The sequence below is a fragment of the Stenella coeruleoalba genome, assembly GCF_951394435.1.
Source record: "Stenella coeruleoalba genome assembly, chromosome: 13".
Lineage (NCBI taxonomy): Eukaryota > Metazoa > Chordata > Mammalia > Artiodactyla > Delphinidae > Stenella > Stenella coeruleoalba.
Genome location: NC_137159.1, coordinates 7,634,939 through 7,656,480, shown reverse-complemented (window position 1 = coordinate 7,656,480; position 21,542 = coordinate 7,634,939). Strand labels below are relative to the sequence as shown.

Below are 21,542 nucleotides of genomic sequence, written 5' to 3'. Positions count from 1 at the left end.
AACGCGACAGATGGTCAAGAGTGGTATCGGTTCAAGTATTATCCACGTATGTGGTGACACACCCATTTTTACCAATTCTGATTTATGGCTGAGTGGCTGACAGGATGGGAGCGAAGGTCAATCCTTCCAGGCCGATCTCCAGAAAAATTTTTATTCCTTGTCCTCAGATGAATGTTTGGATTTATTTCTTTTTTATTGTTATGGAACTCTTACTTTGACAGTAGTGTAACTGTCCTGGATGCATAACTAGTAGATTTTATGAACTTTATTCGATCTCACTTATTTCTCTGAACCAGAGGTCTATGGCTGTTCCTTTCTCCAATAATATACCAAGTTACTTGCAGACTCTTGGAGAGAGCTGAGGCGGTATATGGAATGGTCAGGGAGACCTGGGTTCAAGTCCTTACAGTCGTGAGAACTTAGACAAATTAACAGCTTTAAGCCTCCATTTCCTTATTTATAAAGTAAGATGAGTACTGCGGATGCCATAGCATTGCTGTGAGGATTAAGTGAGAGAGTGTTTGTAAAGTTCTTGGCATAGTGGGCTGGCTTATTGCAAATTGCTCAAGAAGTGATACTGTTATTACACTATCTCCACAGCATGCAGACTTGTAGTGGTTTTTTCTTTTTTTAATTTATTTATTTTGGGCTGTGTTGGGTCTTCGTTGCAGTGCGTGGGCTTCTCATCGCGGTGGCTTCTCTTGCTGCGGAGCACGGGCTCTAGGCGTGCGGGCTTCAGTAGTTGTGGCACGTGGGCTCAGTAGTTATGGCTCGCAGGTCTAGAGCGCAGGCTCAGTAGTTGTGGCACACGGGCTTAGCTGCTCTGCTGCATGTGGGATCTTCCCAGACCAGGGCTTGAAGCTGTGTCTCCTGCATTGGCAGGTGGATTCTTAATTACCACGCCACCAGGGAAGTCCCTTGCAGTGTTTCTGAGTGTATCTCTTTGCTTAGTTTTCATAGTGGTTTCTCCGGTATTACAAGATACATATGTGACTCATCACAATTTATTGGTATCAATATTTTCCACTTTGCTTGAAGAGTTGAAACCTTACTTCCATCTCATTGCTTTTAAATAACACTGTCTTGAGCATCACATGGTGGTATAATTTTTGTTTCAATCATCAACTATGATTTATAAAACTCATGAGGAGGATAGTTTATTGCATGTACCCATAGTTCTGCTCTTATGTTGTTTTTCCTTCCCTCCTGTTGGTCCAAGATTCCTTCTTTTGTCACTTCCTTTCTGTTTGAGAAACTTCCTTTAAAGCCAACCTTTAAAGGTAGGTCTGTTAGAAACAAAGTCTTTTTCCTTAGTCTGAGAATGTTTTTATTTCCTCTTTATTCCTGAAGAATGAATTCTCACTGAATCTAGAGTTCACAGTTTGACAGTTTTTTTCTTTCAGCATTTAAAAAATGTTGTGCCACTCCCTTCCGGCCTCCATGGTTTCAGATAAGAAGTCAGCTGTTATCTGAATTGGTGTCCCCCTATGGGTAATGTGTCATTCCTCTCTCATTGCTTTCAGGATTTTTTTTTTCCTTTGTTTTTAGTTTTCAGAAATGTAGTTTTGATGTGTCTTGGCATGCATTGCTTTGGCTGTTTATGCTGTTTGGGTTTTTCTCCACTTCTTGAATCTGTAGGTTTATGTCTTTTGCCAAATTTAGCAAGTTTCAGCCATTACTTCTTCAAAATATCTTTCAGTTCCATTCTCTCCCTCTCCTTCTGGGACTCCAATATTGACATGGAGGTTCTACTGTCATTGTGCTTGAAGCTCTATCCACTTTTTTTTTTTTCAGTCTGTTTTCTCTCTGTTGCTCCGATTGGGGGGTAAATTCTATTTTCTGTTCTCAAGTTCATTGATTCTATCCTCTGTCATCTCTACTACTGAGCCCCTCCAGTGAGATTTTTATTTGTTATATTTCTCAGTTCTTTAATTTCCATTTGGTTCTTTTTCAAAACAACTTGTATTTCTTTGATGAGACTTTCATTTTTTGTTTGTTTCAAGAGAATTTGTAATTTTTTGTTGAAGCATTTTTATGATGGCTGCTTTAAAATCCTTGTCAGATAACTCCAACATCTGATTCATCCTGGTTATTGGTGTCAACTGATCGTCTTTTTTCATCTCAGTTGTGGTTTTCTTGTTTCTTGGTATGATGAATGAGTTTCTATTGTATCTCGGACATCTTGGCTATTATGTTAGGAGATACCTGGGTCCTGTTTAAATCTTTTCTTTTAAAAGGAAGTCACCCTGTTTAGGTTTAGCAGGCAAGTCATAACCTACTTCTGTGGGCTGTGGTTCCATGTACAATTTAATTTTCAGAGGTTTTGTGGTGCAATTTTGATCTGTGGTGGCAGGGTTCCACCCGTCAGTGTCCCCCAGTCACTTGGTGTCCTTTGGTGGAGAAAGGAATTCTCTTGCCTACTGGGACAAAGAGCACATCCTAAGCTGGGTACCTGTGGCACGATCCTCCTTGGGGGTGCTCCCAGCTCCCGAGTGTCTCTCAGTGGGGGAGGGGAATCTCAAACCTGGTGGGCAACATGCAGATTCAAGTGGTATATTAATGCTGTTTTCTAACTCAGAGAAGAAAAACTCTTTTTTATCTTAGTTTTTGGAGTAGCTTAAGGGATTCTATTCAATCATCTAGAAAATGCATTGTATTTTCCACCCACGCAAGGTCCCATCTCTGGTGTCGAGCGGGTGTGCACATCAGCACCTCCAGTTTATTTGACATCAGGCTTTTATCATTGTTTGGATTTATTTGTTTGTTTTTTAAAGTCTGAATGCCTTTAGGCAGGCTATGCAGTTCACCAGAGGCCCTGTGACTTGCTTACTTGTTCATTCCTCAAATATTCACTGAGTACATACTGTGTTCTAAGATCTTTTCCAGGGGGTATGACCACATACACGAACAGATCAAACAACAACCAAAAACATCCCTCTGTTTGAGGCACTCACATGCTAGAACACATTATGGCTTTGTGCCTGTCCACTTCCACCCATAGTCTTCCATGCCCTCCTGTGGGCATCTGAGTCTGTGCCTTATTCTGAGGAAGAAATGTGAGGATCTAGGGTCTCTTAAAGTAATTTTAAGTTTTTTTTTTTTTTTTTTTACTATGGCAACTTCTTCTCTTCACTGCCCAAGATGCTGTACCACGTAAGAAAACGGCATGAAGGAGTCACCAATACATTGGTGTAATAGAAATATTTATTTATTTATTTATTTATTGTGTGTGTGTGTGGTTTTTTTTGTTTTTGTTTTTGCAGTACGTGGGCCTCTCACCGTTGTGGCCTCTCACCGTTGTGGCCTCTCTCGTTGCGGAGCACAGGCTCCGGACGCGCAGGCCCAGCGGCCATGGCTCACGGGCCCAGCCGCTCCGCGGCATGTGGGACCTTCCCGGACCGGGGCACGAACCCGTGTCCCCTGCATCGTCTAGGCGGACTCTCAACCACTGCGCCACCAGGGAAGCCCAATAGAAATCTTTTAATAAGAAAAATGCTTGGAGAGTGTTAACTTTCAAAACATTCTTGAGAAGTACTTTTTGAAGATGATGTGTTCTTGATACTGGGATGACAAAGTCAAAGGCTGTCATCCTTTCCTATTTCCTGAAGGAGAATAGTGTAAAATACCAAGGAGCAAACCTGGGCCAATGCATACCAAGAAGGTTAAATTTAGGATGACTAGAAATCTTCCATCTGGAATGGTGAGACATGGTAAACCACGTTTACTCTTAGGTTGCCTAGAATTCCAGAATTAGAAAAGTCTCTTAAAGTTAGTTTTGGGAAGGATTATTTCACATAATGGGTATTAGACATTATCCCAAGCAGTTGAACCAGCTAAAGACATAAACCATATGACGAAGGTTCCCAGTAGTGTTAATGGATGAAATTCCTTTAATGGTTCATTAAAGAGACATTAAGGATGTGCCTTTCCATGTTGCCATCATGGAAGACAAAGAGTCTCCCACCCAAGTCCTTGCTGTGCCCCAGTCAGAAACCCTGCTTCTGCGCATACTACAGGTCTTAACCCAGGCCGGGGGATGGCGCTCACGTCCAAGTCTTAGACCAGAACAACGCCAGCACCTATTCAGATAGTGCGTCGTAGGATGGATTTCCTTTCCTAAAATCCCCTTGAATCTTCTTTCCTTTCATTAAATACTCCTGGATCATTTACTGATGAAGTTAGGATTTAGATTATATGAATCTGGATCAGGTTAAAAAAAAAAAGCAGCATGGAGATGTAGTGAATTCAAATTCCGCCACTTCCCAGCTGGGTGAAGTAGACATCTCACATCTCCCTCAGATTCAGCTTCCTTTCTGCAGCCAGTGGGGTTAGAGGAGCTGCCGCCACCCCAGCACTCACACAGAGAGCGAAGGAGGCAGCCTGTGCAAAAATGTCTTGCAAGATTGTCCACTCTTATTTGGGGGATGAACATTGGTTCTTGGTAGCTCACAGTGCAGGCTGACGTTCTTTTGTGTGTTCACAGCACTTATATACATTCTTCCCTCCACCCCCAACCCCTGCCCCCAAGCAAGAAAACGCAGCGCTTACCTGATGAGCTCAACTGTTTCTGAATACATTGTATAGGGAGATTTGGATTCCATTGGGCCCTGCTCCATTGCATTTCCACACTCAATGAATGACAGGGCTGCTTCAGCATAGTTCAGAGCCTTTCCAAACTTTTCCACCTGATCAAGAGAGTTAATACAGTGTCTTCCTTAGGAATAGTTTTTCAAACAGCATTGTCACATAATCTATACACTTTGAGAAACCCGACTTTGAAGTTCCAAACTCCTGTGAATGGAGCTGAGAGAAGAGAGAAATAGGGTAATGCCTTCTCTAGGTATTTTCGCAAATTGCTACTGGTTTAGGGTAAATGAGTAAATGGTTATACAGAATTATACCAAATCCACAACTGCCAATCAGAATTGTGCAGAACTTCACGGTTGCTTTAATTTCTGTTGCCCTCTTTCCAACTCCTAATGGTTTCTCAACTTCGCTCCTTGGTCCTCACTGCTGTGCTAAATATATATCTACGTTCATAGGCCTGACTCCATGCAACAGTTTTCACACTTTTGGGCTATACTCTCACTTTGATGGTTTAAGGCCTTCCTTATTATCTTTTACACTATTTGTGACATTTACATCTCCACGCCTTCCTTTCAGTATGTATTTTTTAGTTGTTTCGTTAGCAGTTAGAACGTCACCCTAAGCGGGAGGGTGAGGAGAGAAAGGGAGAGGAGGTAGAGCTCAAGGCATGATTTCAGCTTGAAGGACACAACGTTGAAAATTAATTAAAAAAAAGACCTTTTGGGATTATAGGAGGTCCCTAAATTTACGTTAATCTTTACCCGTATCAGTGAGGATAACCAAGAATCAGCTTTACGTTCTTAGGTTCTCATAAATCTAAACACACACGTCAGGTTCGTGCACGGTTCCGTGCATTCTTCCTCTCGGTGGATCGTGACACATTCTAAATTTGAATTGCATCATCTCCGCAGTTTTCAAACATTCCTTCATCAATCAAAACAGAATTACGCAGATACTCTTAACTACTGATCTAAGTCTTGCCTCTTAAAAAACCTCTCATTATTCATGACACCTCAGGAAAGGGAAATGCAGAGCAGAATTCTCCCGCATTAGCAAGTCAAAATTTTAAACAGCTTATAACCCTAAGAGGCTATAGAGCAATATTTCTTGGCAGTGCTTTCAGATTAAGGAAGTCATTTCTTTCAATAAGTATTTGCTAAAGCACCTGATTCTGTGTGGTCTGTACTTGACACACAAAAGCTCCTTCCAGGAACATATATTTGCAGGGAAAAAATGTGCACTCACAAGATAGCTCAAAGTGCAAGGAAGTCTGTGATTAACTAACCGAATGCAAAGCAAGGAGTCCCATGCCAGAGAGAGGGCAGGAAGGGAGCAAGTGATGGGGCTACAGGGAGGCTAGGGAGGAAACTGGGAAGGAACAGTATGATCTGGCTGAATTTGGGGAGGACACTGAAGGTGTGGGTGTGCGTGCGAGTGAGAGTGTGAGTGTGAGGCTCTGCAGGTGCAAAGACCTGCCAGCTGGCACGAGTCAGGTGTGCTTAGAGGCGGCAGGGGGCCAACGTGGCTGGAGCAGAGTATCGCTGGGAAAGGCCAGGTTGGGCAAGATGACACTGACTGAGGAAGCCTGGTAAACACTGGATGATTCAGGCAGGAAATTTCATTCTGCTTTAGAACTCAACGTGACCATGCATCGGTTCCTTCGGGTGACCAGAACTCTCCATCAGACTGTGGGACTGTGATGACAGAAGCTCTACCTCCTATTTCCCTTCTGTATTTTCTGACACCCCCTGGTTATTTCTCTGTACACCAGTGGACCTAGGCAGTTAGCTTCATATAAATGCATGCTTGGTGGGCAAAATCAGTAGCATTGGGGGGGGGTGGGGTACAGTTATGGCTTAGGCATCTTCAGCCCTGGAATAATACTCTGAAGGTCATTTGAAATGCCTTATTCGCCTCCAGCACCCTGATTTCACTTATGAGCACTGGAGGGGAGCAGAACTAGAATCGCTAGATAGGAAAGACTCCCTTTGGATGAGATCTTCTGACAGAACAACCATATGATCTCTTTTAGGAAAAACCAGAAGTGTTCTAACTCTTGCCTGAAGGCTTTAAGCTTTCTCAAATAAATTATCCAAGTCAGAAAAGTTACTCTCTGAAAACATCAAATCATACAACTTCAGGGTCTTATGTGCAGTGAAATAGTTTCTGGATTGTCCAGATTCATAGGAAAAATTCATTCTGGCAGGTACATATGAAGAACGCAAGTCTTTTTGAAAAGGGATTTGATCCTGGGACCAAGCCAAGCGTTGGCCAGGCTAACAAGGGAGAAATATGCAAACTGGGGTGTTTTCTTTTTAAGGAAAAAAACTATTACCACCCACTGACTCCATTGCCTCTGGTTCCTATTCAAACTTTAGGTCTAAACTGAAATATTAGTTTATCCAGGGCTTCCTCCCAGTCAGACATTATTGGCTGAGGTCATAATTTATTGGGCGATGAGCACTGGATTATCTAAACATTTTTGCCTTTAACAGACCCAGCCATCCTTGTAATAGATTTTATAATGACCCTAGCTATGTTGCCCCAGTGATGAAGCTGTGGTACAAACATCATTTGGAGGAAAGGATCTGGAGAGAAAAGGTCTTACCATTGCATCTGCTTTATGCTTCATTCGCTTAGCTTCTTGCATAAAATAATCTGCACTGCGTGGCCTACGAGGAGAGGGTGATATGAAACGTCATTACCGTGCACGTGCAAGATCTTTGGAAAATATTCTTTCCTTTGCTCACACTTGAAGCACAATTTCAAGACTCTTCTTAAGACGGAATCAAGTATTTTTCTTTTCTTTTGCATTTCCAAACTACTATAGCCTATATGTAAAAGACTACGATTATATTTCTCTTAAGTTAGCAATCCAAAACACACTCAATATATGCAAATAAATATATACATTTACAGTGATTTTTAACATGGATCCCCAGTACCTAATTTGCGAATCAGATTTTTTATTGCATGGTTAAGAAATCAAGTGCAAAATCTTATTTCACAGGTTATTTACATAAAACAATCCCTTTTTAATGTAAAGATGGCAAAGGTATCTCATAATAATTGTATGGATATGTACAGGTGAGTATATTTCTGTACCCTTATGAAAATCAGTGTTGTTTGTATGCATAAATGGTACCCAAAGTTGCTTGTATCTCTATATCTAATTATTTTAAAGCTTTGCAATGAAAAATGAAAAGAGGTGCTGCTGTATGATTACATTCCAGTTGTAATAAAGTTAACTGTAAAATGATGTCTTCCTTGTCACAATGCAAACATGGCATGTATTCTCTCTAGCTCTGATTAACTGGCTGGTAAACATTAACACCAGACATGGGCATTATTAAAACAATAACCCTGGCCAGCGCTGACTCTGCTGGGAGATGAAGGGAATTCATCCAGAGATGGATCTGAGTGTGTGACATGACCCCAAGTTACACTAAACTACTCATCAGACAGTAACTTTAAATGCTTCATTGGATAGATTTTTTTAAATCTACGTACTTTAGGTACCATCAGCATAAACTTGTTTTGCATTATGGGTCTTTATATAATCAGTAAACTTGACCTATTCATGTACACACCATAAGCCAGGACCCCCTGAATGGGAGATAAGATGTAAGTAGCAATATTAATCATGAACTGTTTAACCTATTTAATACACTTATTTTGAACTGCCTTCTTTCAGCTAAGGCATCTTTTCCCCAATGCAGTATTAGGTAGTCAGAGCGTCCTTTTATCCTAAGGGGTCAAAAGGCTTAGAAAAATCACACATACCATGTCAATGACATTACCATCCAAAACTATAATCCTCAGCTGAATGGTTTTAATCAATCAATCAAACAAATAAACAAACCAGGATCAAAGCAAATACTTAATTTTGAGTCACAAATCACAGAAGCAAGAAAAAGACCTTGGTTTTCTGTCTCTTCTTCCGCATAAAATATTGTCAGTACTGTGGAACATGCTGGGAATTTTTAACTTTTCCAACAAAGAAATGAGGAACATGGCTGCAGGATTTCCCTAATGTGCACAACGAAACTCTGTTTCTCGATCATGAGCCCTTCACCATTTTTCCTGCCATGCAGGCCTGGACTCTTTCATTCATCATGATGGGTCTTCATTCGTGGGTGAGGCCTGAGGTTTCCTTCAAAGGAAGGCCCTGCTCTGACCGGCTCTTCTTGTTCTAGTTTATTTCCTCAACGTTCACGCTTCTTCCATTTGAAGGGCGTTTTAGTTGACTTTCACGATGGTTTATTCTTCTCTGTCCACATATTGACCTTTGAACACATACTGGCTATCTGTGGGGTCTTTGATGCCGACTGTGGCAATTTACATTATTTTTGTTCTTGTTTTTGTTGTTTAATGGACTGACTTAATTTTTCTGAGCAGTTGTAGGCTCCGAGCAAAATGAAGTGGAAAGTACGAAAAGTTCCTGTGTACCTCGTGCTTCTGCACGTGCACAGCCTCCCTCACTACCAACATCCCCACCAGAGCAGCACATCTGTTACAATCGATAAACCGAACCTGACATATCATCATCACCCAAAGTCCACAGTTTACATCTGGGTTCACTCTTGGCGTTGCACGTTCTGTGAGTTTTGAGGAATGTATAATGACACGTATCCACCATTATAGTATCATACAGAAGAGTTTCATGCCTTAAAAATCCTCTGCAATATCTTTCGTTTGTCCTTTTGCTGAATGCCCCGAAGCAGAAGACCAGACCTACCTCTGCCCAAACCCAGATCTGACTCCTGAGCTTCAGATGGGGTCCTGGAGCCTATTTGTTCAGGACAAGAGTTCAGGCATCTCCATCCATCTCTCCCCCAGTTATCAAATGCTATGAATGCTCCCTCGTAAACATCCCTTTCTTTCCCCAATGACCGTATCCACCAAGTCTAGGCTTTCATCACCTCTCCTGGCCTCTAGTTTCACACCCATCCAACCTATTCTGAGCTTTAAGCCTTGACCTATGTTTGTAAAACGTGGCTTTCATTATATCCCCATCCTACTCATAGATCTAAAATCCATCTCCAGGGCCTATGAATTCCAATCGCAGTTCAGGTCTCCAATCATCTTGCCTAACCCTCTTAACCGTACCACTTACTCACCAAGTCCCTCAACCACAGCCAGAGAGGTGTCCTCACTGTCTGGTTGACATGCCATGGGTGTCTTAGAAGCTCTGCTCATCCTTTCCGTTCTTCCTGGAACACTCACCTCTCTGCTCATTCATTAAGTGCTTATGATGAGCCAGATGTTACCTGTCCCTCAAATTCTTAGGCCATAAGGCCTTCTTGGTAATTTTGGTCCATGATCAGCCATGTCTTTCCTGATCTCAGACACCACCTCTTGTTTACACTTCACTTCCAGGCATTTAATTACCTTCTGCTGTCCTGGGCTACAGTCACTGCATGTATGCAAACTTTGCAGCTGGACCATTTTCAGCGGGGGCCCTGTTGTAGACCTCTTTGATCTTCCCCACCTTGTAGTTTTAGGTACATGGTAGAAGAGAAATGAACCCCCCCCCTTGCATTCATATTTTGAGTTTCAAAGAGAGAGAGACAGGGTTGACTTCTGATGGGGTGCAGCCTCGAAGGCAATGAGCCAGAGAACATCTCCATGGCAACCTGAAATTCTCCACATCATTATCTGTCCCACACTCCAGTATGGGAATTTGGTCATTTTTCTCTTGCCCTGTTTTTTGTAGACCTCGTCACTAACGGATCATCATGTTTTCAAATGCATTTCGTTCTCACGAACGAATTACTTTGGTAATAAGCAAAGGCATCTGTTAGCCTTCTTAGTTACCCCTGGGGTAGCAGTGCCACCTAATTCCTAATACGGGTACCTTAATCAATGCTGTTTTTATCTGCAGCATCTAAGTGTATCCTTTAAACCTGAGTTGGAGGCTGAGTCACAAACTCTCACAATGGTGTAGGTGGATAAGTAACACACCTATTTTCTGACTACATCACAGCAGCTACAACATTAACCTGAGATGCTGAAGAAATGTACTATCAGGGCCTGTTTAGGATCGCATAAGAATTCTCATCTTTGCATCTAATGGAGGGCTTATTACACTGAGTCACTGAAGATTGCTTGATGATTGGCCCATTTGTTTTCCTTTCAGGTGATTTCTAGAGCCACACTCCTAGATCAGATCATTATAAAGGCAATGGGATGATGGGATGTCACCCAGATTGTCCGGCAAGGCAGTGGACACGTGCTGTCATGAAGGCATCACTCCGACGGTGACTTTCAAGTCAGCAGGAAAGTAAAACTGCCGTCACCATTGTGGCAGTTACAGAATATAACGTGGCACAGGCACTAAAATGAATCTAATGATCGCAGCGTTCAAACTCATTTTTCATTGAATCTTCTTTCTTTTCTTTCACATGGAAAACCTAGAGTTTTGCTTTTCATTGTGATCGTAAGGTTCTTCACACCGTTTCTCACAGCGATGGTATTTGATGATGATACGTGAGCAACCCTAAGAAAAGTACAGTTCAACATCATGCATGTAACTAACCGTGTCCCTGGGGCTCTTCAGAAGCTGGGCTCGAGTGATCCAAACGCCAAAGCCGAGCCCCGTGTATCTTTGTTATAAGAGCTCTCGGCAGCGAAAAAAATGGGAGCACTTGATCCAGAGGGGGTGCGCCCTCCTCACCTCTCATTGCCCCCACCTACACGCGAGCCACCTTAGTTCTAAGCGGCGGCGGGGGCTGAGCTACCCTAAAATTTCTTCTGGCACCAGCGTATTAGAGCAACCTCGCTCTTTGTTCTCCTTTGTGGCTGCGATGGAGTTGAACGCCCTCCCACGGAGAGGCTGGCGGGCTGCTTTCCGTGATTCCTACCTCTGTGAAATGCACCTCCTCAGCAAAACCAGCCTGTTTTGTGAAAACTGGCAGAGATGGCGAACTCAACGTGTCTGAACAAACGGGTTCCTTGGCAGAGCCGAAGTGGGGATCATTTTCTCAGGGAAGTTGAAATCCAAATCAGACCACTAAGCAACTGCACACCAAATGAATTCGTCATCTGATAGCCTGTCAGCTTGTCATTTAATAAGTCCCCGAGGTGTGACTGTGGCCCAGGCTGTGAGGTACTTTCTTGACCAAGAAGAACGCGTAAGAAGTGAGGTAATTGTTTTTCACGCACTGAGTAAGTGGGTGCTGCCGATGAGGGCATTGCGCAGCCAGGGACCCCGGTGCTGCCGCTGGCTTTATGAGTGCTTTCCGAAGGAAGCAGGAAGACTGCTTTCGGCAGCAAGGATTCAAATGCAGCTTTTGTTTCTATGCCCTTGATGTTGGCTGGGACTCCCGAGTCCCTGGCTTCTCAGAAGCATAAGCAATCACTCATTGTGTCTCCTACAGGCCACAGGCTCTTGCAGGTGACTCCTCTCTCGGCCACACATAGAAAACGGCGTGTGCTTTCCAGGACACACAGGCTAAATGGCAGGTTTTGGTCACGTGAGCATAAGCAACTTTCTATCGAAAGGGAAACACATCAGTTTGATTGTTGTTCTTCTCTGGGTGTGATATTTAACAAATGAATTTATTCACAAAACAGAAACAGACTCACAGACTTAGAAAACAAACTTATGGTTACCAAAGGGGAAAGGCGGGGGCAGGGATAAATTAGGAGCTTGGGATTAACATATACACACTCCTATATATACAATATACAATCGATAAGGACCTACTATATAGCACAGGGGACTCTACTCATTACTCTGTAATAACCTACATGGGAAAAGAATCTGAAAAAGGATATATGAATATGTATAACTAAATCACTTTGCTGTACACCTGAAACTAACACAACATTGTAAACCAACTATATTCCAACATAAAATCAAAAATTAAAAAAGGGCTTCCCTGGTGGTGCAGTGGTTAAGAATCCGCCTGCCGATGCAGGGGACGCGGGTTCGAGCCCTGGTCCGGGAAGATGCCACATGCCACAGAGCTAAGCTCATGCGCCACAACTACTGAGCCTGTGCTCTAGAGCCCGCGAGCCACAGCTACTGAAGCCCGCGTGCCTAGAGCCCATGCTCCGCGACAAGAGAAGCCACCGCAATGAGAAGCCCACATACCGCAAGGAAGAGTAGCCCCTGTTCGCCGCAACTAGAGGAAGCCCGCACGCAGCAACAAAGACCCAACGCAGCCAAAGATAAATACATAAAATAAAATAAACCATGATAACTGTAGAAAAACGACTGATAAAAAAAAATTAATCAAAAGAGATAAAATCATTTGACAAGCCCTTAAAATGATCAGAGAGCTCAGATTTCAATCAGGGAGATCTAAAAGGCCTTGTCCCCAGCTCCTGCCCTCCCAACACCCCCAGCCAAGTCCTCTTTTTCCCCTTTCTTTCTGTTTTGGTTAGAAAAAAACAAAAACCTGGCTGAGAGGGGTTCATAAAGTGAAAAAATTCCATATGAAGAACAGAAAGGCACATGAATGGTGTATCAGGAAAGGTGGGGTCCAGCTTTGAAGCAACTGGGAAGGGGAGCCCCTCGGGAGAGGAAGAACGGCCACAGCAGGTCCACCGTGGGCGCCTTGCCTCGACGTAACATCACCTACTCAAGGATTGCAGTTGGTGTCCTCTTACTCCATCATCTGGCCTTTCACATACAGGAATCTTCCACCCTCTATAAAATTAAAACGCTTTTAGCTATGAGGCGGCTGAGCATATCACAAATGCCGACTCCCTCTTCCTGCCCTGCCAGCCACATCTCCCAGGCCAGGGCTTCAGCACCGCGTGGCTAGGGAGTCTCTTCTCACGTAGGGAGGTTTAAGTAGTTGGGTTCCTGGTATTGGTGCCACGGGGACAGATGGGATGTTTGGTGGTGTGGCTGAATGTGACGACCATGACTGACTCTTCCTTGTGAAATGTGGGCAAGAGACAGCACATCCTTCTGGAAACAGCAGGCAGGGCTGGCACCCGGGGTTCTCTGGCTCCCCGGCACAGCAATATGGCACGTGGGAAGAGAGGCCAAGCATTTCACCACTCAGCTCTGCTCTGACGTCTGTACTGAGGACTTCGTGACACAATTGTTCCCTGGATTTTCCAGCGCCAAGAACTCCCCTGTCACTAATTATGACACCAAGTAATTTACAGCTCATGGCTCTGCACTAGTAAGATCCGTTTCTAGGCTTTGAGTTGAATCAAGTGCTGTCACTCATGGACATAAATCCTTACAGATTTTTTTTAAACAGAAGTTTGGTAATTACACCAGCGTCACCTTAAAATCAGGGCTCTCGAGGAGAGAAAGTGGCGCACGGCTCAACGTCAGGGGTGATCCTGCAGGACAGGCTGACCTGGATCACAGTTTTAAAACAAATGATTCGGTTCAGTTCCATCTACATCCGGAACTGGTAAGTGGCCTAGGAAAAGGGCCTGGAAGCCCGTGAATTTAAATCGACTTGCACGTAGTAGATTCCTTACATTCAAGGAAAGAGAAAGAAAAGAAGATGCAGGCATTACCCCTGGGAATGTTATTCTAATTTAGCGGGGGCCATTCAACGGTTGTTATTTGAGTGCCCACTGGATTCGGGTGGCTGTTGTCAGAATCTCATGTTTATTCAACTGTTAGCGAGTATTTGTAATACAAAAGGATGAGTTTACTTTTTTAAAAAAAGCTACGTGATGTGGCTTTAAAAGTCACGTGACAGGATGGCATCTGTTACTCACTGGAGCGCTATAACTGGATTTCCATCAACTCTAAATCATTCCGCTGCTAATTCTCTAGTTCTTTCTTTCCTTCTGGTGGCCTCTCTTTGGTCAATGTCACTGCCTGTTGACACCTCTAGTGAGGAGAAGTCAAGGAAAATGACAGGAGCCAGGTCATGGTCCTTGAAGCTGGTGCAGAGCAGAGAGGTAGCAGGAGGCGGCCAAGGTTGTGGTCCCGGGGAAGTTTCCTGGAGAGGCCACCCATATGCCTCCATCTTCCCTCAATTAATAACTGACAATGAATCAATCACATACCCTTGTTCCTACCACTGGACCTCAGGACACACCAACTGAACCTGGGAGACACTTTACATACTTTTAGGTGACTTCCTAGCCCAGTGATCTCTTTATTATTATTATTATTTTTAATTAATTAATTTATTTGGTTGCACCAGTCTTAGTTGTGGCAGGTGGGCTCCTCAGTTGTGGCATGTGAACTCAAAGTTGCGGCATGCATGTGGGATCTAGTTCCCTGACCAGGGATCAAACCTGGGCCCTCTGCATTGGGAGCGTGGAGTCTTAACCACTGTGCCCCCAGGGAAGTCCCCCCAGTGATCTCTTCACGGACATATTTTTATTGTTCCAATGAAGAGACAATGCCTGTTTTTGCTTTTCAAGCTTGAAGAATCTTCCCACGACTTTCTCAGTTCAGCAGTTAAGTGGCTGTTTGATTTGCATGTTTCTCTTACTGTCATGGATTTCAAATCAATTGGGACACGTGGCAACTGGAAGACGTCTCTCTCTATATACGATGGATATGAAAGAGTGCTTTTTTATTCTATTGTACCCTTATCCATAAAGGGAGAAACACTGTATTGTAGCTGCCAGCCAGAAAAATTACACACATTGCTAATGGGAAGAATGAATGATAACAGCCTCTTGGTTAATACAGATAGGGACAAAATTATATTAGCTGCAGTCCCAGCAGACTGAGAAACATTGCCTCTTGTAAACAGTCCAAGACACTGCAGGTAGAAGTAGGACCATTTAGTTGTTGCTGTTCCAGACTTAGCTTTCTGGTCCATACACTGGGAAATTCCTTACATTTTAATTTCCCATACATGTGTGTGTTTAAACACCATGCCCTTGATACATCTGATGCTTTGGGTACCTTACTGTCAAATGCACGTGTGTTTGTTCATGTTGTAGATTATGACTGCTTCTCCTTTTTTTTTTTTTTTTTGCTCCCTGAGTCCAAATCTTTTATAATACCTGCAACTTTCTTTTTCCTTTTAAATTTATTTTTTATTGGGCTTCCCTGGTGGCGCAGTGGTTGAGAGTCCGCCTGCTGATGCAGGGGACATGGGTTCGTGTCCCGGTTCGGGAAGATCCCACATGCCATGGAGTGGCTGGGCCCGTGAGCCATGGCCGCTGAGCCTGCGCGTCCAGAGCCTGTGCTCTGCAACGGGAAAGGCCACAACAGTGAGAGGCCCACGTACCGCAAAAAAAAAATTTTATTGAAGTATAGTGGATTTACAATGTTGTATTAATTTCTGCTGTACAGCAAAGTGACTCAGTTATACACACATATATATACATATATATATATATATATATATATATATACATTCTTATTTATATTCTTTTCCATTATGGTTTATCTCAGGACACTGAATATAGTCCCCTGTGCTATACAGTAGGACCTTCTTGTTTATCCATTCTATACATAATAGTTTGCATGTACTAATCCCAAACCCCCAGTCCATCCCTCCCCATCTGCAAGCTTCTTGAGATGAATAAGGGCAGTTTTGGGACTGGTAAAAATGACAGGTGGGCTTTGAATGATGTCTAAAGCCCCATTTCCATTCTTATAAAGACTTGATTTGTAAGATAAGTATAATTGTTTTTAATTCCTCAAAGAACTGGGTTGCAACCTAAACGATATGGAGGCTGACCCACCCATATAACTACTTTGTCTTCAATTTGCTTCTTAATATTAGGAAGAGCATCTTTAATTAAGATGAAAATCAAAAGATTCCTATATCTCCTGAATGCAAATTTCCACACTGTCATTAAACACGATTCTAATCTCCTGTTTTTGCAAACGGTTAAAGCTCCCTTGAACAATTTACACCACCAAACCCTAATTATATATGGAGTTGACTGCCTGATTGTACTCCCATTACACGCCCCCCACCCCGGGGATTAATTACCACCTCCCTTGATGCCCAGGGCAGCGGGCAAGGAGGGGAAGGGGAGGTGCTGAGGGTCAGGAGAGAGCGTGCTTGGGGTTGAGTGCAGCTGCGGCAGCCACGGGAAGAGGAGAAAAACACACGTCTTCCTGGGCCACCCTTACACTTTGGTAAAACCAATTATCTGGGAACGTGTTCAATAAAGAAACAAAATAATGTGGATTTGGCTTTGAACCCTCAAAGTCTGTGCCCTAAGTAGCTTAATGAAGTCCAAGCAGGGCTTGAGGGCTACAACTCGGTATCCTTTTTTTTTTTTTTTGCGGTACACGGGCCTCTCACTGCTGTGGCCTCTCCGGTTGCGAAGCACAGGCTCCGGACGCGCAGGCTCAGCGGCCATGGCTCACGGGCCCAGCCGCTCCGCGGCATGTGGGATCCTCCCGGACCGGGGCACGAACCCGTGTCCCCTGCATCAGCAGACGGACTGTCAACCACTGCGCCACCAGGGAAGCCCTAACTCGGTATTCTTGCTTCTTGGAGGTGAACCAACTGATCGTGCCTATACTCTGAGTGAAGGTAGGATTGGAAAGTAGGATGGGAGGGAGATGAGGGTGGAAGAGTCATCACCACCACGCCGAGCTTTCACTTCTCAGGTGGTCACGCTCAGGAGAGACCATCTCACTGGATCTCAGATGAGCCTGTCATGACAGTCACTTTTTCCGATTAGGAAGCTGGGACTCAGAGACATTTAGCACCATTTTATTTTCTGACTCTGGGTGAGGGTCGTGGCTTACAGTCTGTCCCCTCAGCCAGACTGTCAACAGTCAGAGAGCAGGGTGTCCTCTCACTGTTGCCCGCTGCTCCACGCCGGGATTTAAGGGCGTGCCTCAAACACACACACGCTGCACGCTTGGTGAACGGCTCAAATTGAAAGGAGGATTCAAGGCGAACTCTTGAAACCATACCTGCTGCCTTCCAGGCTTGTCCTTGACACATATTTTTTCCCCAAGAGCCTAAATAATTTTCAGTATCATTTTATCATTTCTCATTTGTCATTTTCAGCATCTCCAGAGCATTCCAGGATGTTAATTTATTCCTTTTCTTTTGTTTCTCCTCCTCTTAAATCGATGCCGGGAACGGAACTAATACTTGGGTTTCAGTGTTAGGACTGGGAGATGGATGACAGGATATTTTCTCCTGGATAAGAACTGTTTACACTTTTATAAAGACTACAGCATTTTAGAAGAAAAAAAAAAAGCTTTCAGGAGTGAATCACTATTATTCTTTGCCTGTTATAATTTACAGAAACAAAAACTGCTTCTCCTTCTGGCAGCATACAACCCCAAATGCAAGGGCTTAGAAATATGACTCATTGATGCCATTTAGCTTAGTTTTCTGACATCCTGGAAGCAGCCCTGTTAGCCCTGGTTGTTCTATTCACTCAGAAGTCTCCCAGGACTCAGGGGTACACTTGGAGTGAAGCTGCAATTCCCTTCGAGAGGGTGACATTTAACAGATGAGATCACATGACAGAAATGGCCACCCTGTGAATCAGACGCATATTAAACCATCTCCCTGCTCCCACCGATCTGGCCCTCACCGTACCAACCAAGGGTCCACACTTACATGTCATCGAAGATGAGTTTCTGCCTCTTGCAGTCCCTGTGGCCGTTGGAGCCTGGAGACCATGGCTCTGTCTGTGGCCGTGGCTTGTGGAGAACGTTTTCGGAATTGCTGTGAGCCGCTTTCTAAACAACAAACAAACACACCTGTATTTGAGAAACTGGCCACCTGGCTGAAGGAGCAACCTGTTAGAATCGCTTGTGTTCTGTGTTCTAGGTTAGAGCTGATGGTGCTTTCCTCGTTGAAATAAAGAAGAAGAAATACTTGCACTGCAGGTCTCAAGCTGGAGGCTTTTACATACGTGGTCAAATGCCATTCCCGGGACATCAAAAGGGCACTCTCTTGGGCTTCCCTGGTGGCGCAGTGGTTGAGAGTCCGCCTGCTGATGCAGGGGACGCGGGTTCGTGCCCCGGTCCGGGAAGATCCCACATGCCGCGGAGCGGCTGGGCCCGTGAGCCACGGCCGCTGAGCCTTCGCGTCTGGAGCCTGTGCTCCACGACGGGAGAGGCCACAACAGTGAGAGGCCCGCGTACCGCAAAAAAAAAAAAGGAGTGTCAGTGTGCCCACTCCCGCAGATCCAGATCTTGAACTCGCCCAAGCTCAGATGGCTATTGTGGGTGGAGGCTGGGGGCTTAGGATTCAGGCTCCTACGCTTCCCAGTTGGCTAGACCCATGGTTGTCCAAATGGACTGCATCAGAATCACCATTAACACACAGCCAGCTGGGCCTCACCGCCAGCATCTCTCACTCAGTACGTCTGGGGAAGAGCCTGACAACATGCATTGCTAACAAGTTCCAGGTGATGCTGGTCCAGGAGCCAAGCTCTCAGAACCACTGAGCTATAATCATCCCTCACAAAAGAGGTCATTCAGGTCACAATTGACGGGTTCTCATCAGCTGTCTGTGAAGAACAGGGAGAGCCAAAGGGAATCACTAGAAATTATTTAAGATGTGTTTTAAGAAGGAACACTCTGCATCTGGGGAAAAATGGAAACACCCTTTGTCCTGGAGATGCGGACATTATAGAGAGCACCTACTGTGTGCTGACGTCTGGATAATAAAACACCCCGGTTTTAGTTAGGAGATTCAAATGGATTCCTCTGAAGTAATTAAGGTGGAGTGTATATCAATGCTTCTTTAAATATGGACCGATTTTATGCGTAGATTAAGCCTCTTTGTTACGAGAGCCTCCAGGACTCTGGGCGTTTCCTTTCTGGCATGCAGGGTAGTAAATTACGGATGTGTGTGAGCCCTGCTCTAAGTGGCTCTCCCCAGCTAGAGTGTAAGCTATCCTGCAGGTAGAGACTGAACCCTTTAGATCATCAGTGCGTCTCTGTTATGTAGCAAAGTGCCTGGGACACAATAAATACTTCCTTGATAAACACCCGTTCAGTGAAAAGAATGCCTCAATAAAGTCTATCATTGTTTTACGATTCTCTGCGTATCATAGTTGCTTGTGATTGAAGGATCTAGAGGCAAAGAAAAGTTGTGTTTGGTTTAAAATTGGAATCGTTAGCTTTTTATTTGTTTTTTCTAATATGGTCTTCTCAGATTCGTGTATCCTAGAACCAAAGATAATTGCTCCCAAATGAGGGTGCATGAAGGAGTTAATTTCCTGATGGTTCCGTAAGATTTAGGCTCTTGCTGGACCATCTACCGATTCTTTTTGCCTCTTTAATTCATGGGATAAAGCATGACATGCTGCCTCCCGCCACTTTCTTTGCAGAGTCCTATCGCCAAGTCTCATTTCTCCCTGCCTCACAAAGCCCCACTGGTTTTGAGAGGCACAGGGGGAAGAGTTTGGAATTAAATAATGTACCTGGAGGATGCACGGTCCAGGGCCGCCCGCTGTTAGATGGAGGGTGGCAGGAAAGAGGAACTTACATGCAGTGTTAGCTGCACAGGTGTCCACAGGGGTTGGGTTCTTTAGGCGGTACTGCCTCATTGAAATCTTACACCACCATTTTGCAAATGAAAACAGGCTCAAGAGATTAAGCAACCGGCCCAAGGTCACACGGTGACTAAGCTATGAGGCTAGAGGGGAACCCAGGTTCCCAGGGGAATACAGCGTGTTGGAATCACCCTTGACAAAGTCACCGGAAGAGGGGTGGTGGCAGCTGTCCCACCCTGGTCACCACATTGGTCACTGAGGGCAGCGGGGAGCCCTGCAACTTGGCCTTGGGCTCCAATCCCGGATTTAGCTCTGCCCCAGGGCAAGAAATCTTTTCCAATAGAAAGACTGGCTGGTCCAAAACTCCCAATTTACTTTGTCCTGGGAGAGTTACGTTAGGGCTAATTCTTTTCAGGATGGGAAATGAAGTCCTCCAAAGAGTGTTCCTAAGCAGAAGAGGCTGAAAATGCCTCCTCCGTTTCTTCCGCAGCTGCCTGTGCGAGAGGCGAAGAGCAGCTGCTTTGCCAGGTCTTCCCAGACCAGCCTTTAGGGCTGCTTTGCGGGACCTCACTGGTCACCACGTATCAATGTAATCTTCCTCGACCAGGACAGGCTCCCATCGGTAATCTACCCGTTGGACCAAATGGAGGTATGATGCCACCGCAGCCAGGCATCCCACAGCAACGAGGAATGAGACCCCCAATGCCGCCTCATGGTCAGTACGGCGGCCATCCTCAAGGCGTGCCAGGTTACCTTCCTGGCGCTACGCTGCCATGTGGGCAGGGACCGCCAGCGGGGCCCCCTTACCAAGGTGGGCCTCCTCGACCTCCTGCAATGTCGCAAGGTGGGTGTTACTGATCTTAGGTCATCCAGTCTAATACGTTTGGAGATTAAACCTTTTCTCAGCTTGTGCTGTTTCTACAGCCAAGCTTTCTGTCAATAAGGCCTCCTTGTGTTGAACGAACATTATCCTCCCACATACCAGAAACTATCGGACATTTATTTTACCTGGGAACATTTATTTGCAATAATAAAGCAGGAACTTTTCCTGAAGTTGCAATTTAAAAAGCCTGTGTTCGGACTGTGCTGGGCTAGAGGCAGAGCAGAGGGGCGTGCTCATTTTCACTCCTGTTTTATCTGGGGCAGAAGAGCATCAACGTACCGTGAGGTCTCCACCATGGGTCTGCAGCTGGTTCTCAGCCTTATGCTTTTTGCTGGACGAGGCGGAGGTGAACAAACCGTTGCTGTTGGATCTGCTGGGGGAAGTCAGGTCCTCGCCGGGGTATTTGTGTTTAGATGCGTCGGAGAGGGGTGAGGTGGGTGAGCGGAGCATTTTTTCATTTTTATTTATTGGGATTGCCAAGCTGTAAACGGAAATCACAGTAATGGAATGTCACACACTCAGCGCGTGGCAAGGTAACTGTTTTATCTGTGACCCTCCCACTTAAAACCTGCTGGTAGGAAGACGTTTATTGGGAATTATCATGCCAGGAAACGATTTTATGGCATTAGGACCGTAACGAACAATAAAGAAATTTCGTTCATGGTTTTTTTACTCGTCCTCCCAGAAAAAA

At 44.7% G+C, this 21,542-nt stretch overlaps 1 protein-coding gene across 1 annotated transcript in view; it reads right to left on the bottom strand.

Annotated features, from left to right (window-relative positions):
- AFF3 (ALF transcription elongation factor 3) overlaps positions 1-21,542 on the bottom strand; it is a 564,600-nt gene that overhangs the window by 12,794 nt on the left and 530,264 nt on the right. Inside the window, exons 14-17 of the mRNA XM_079940200.1 lie at positions 21,131-21,332; positions 18,081-18,202; positions 7,196-7,259; positions 4,549-4,685 (exon numbers count right to left, since the gene is read on the bottom strand). Of these exons, the coding sequence (XP_079796326.1) occupies positions 4,549-4,685; positions 7,196-7,259; positions 18,081-18,202; positions 21,131-21,332 (525 nt within the window). The remainder of the gene's footprint in view (positions 1-4,548; positions 4,686-7,195; positions 7,260-18,080; positions 18,203-21,130; positions 21,333-21,542) is intronic.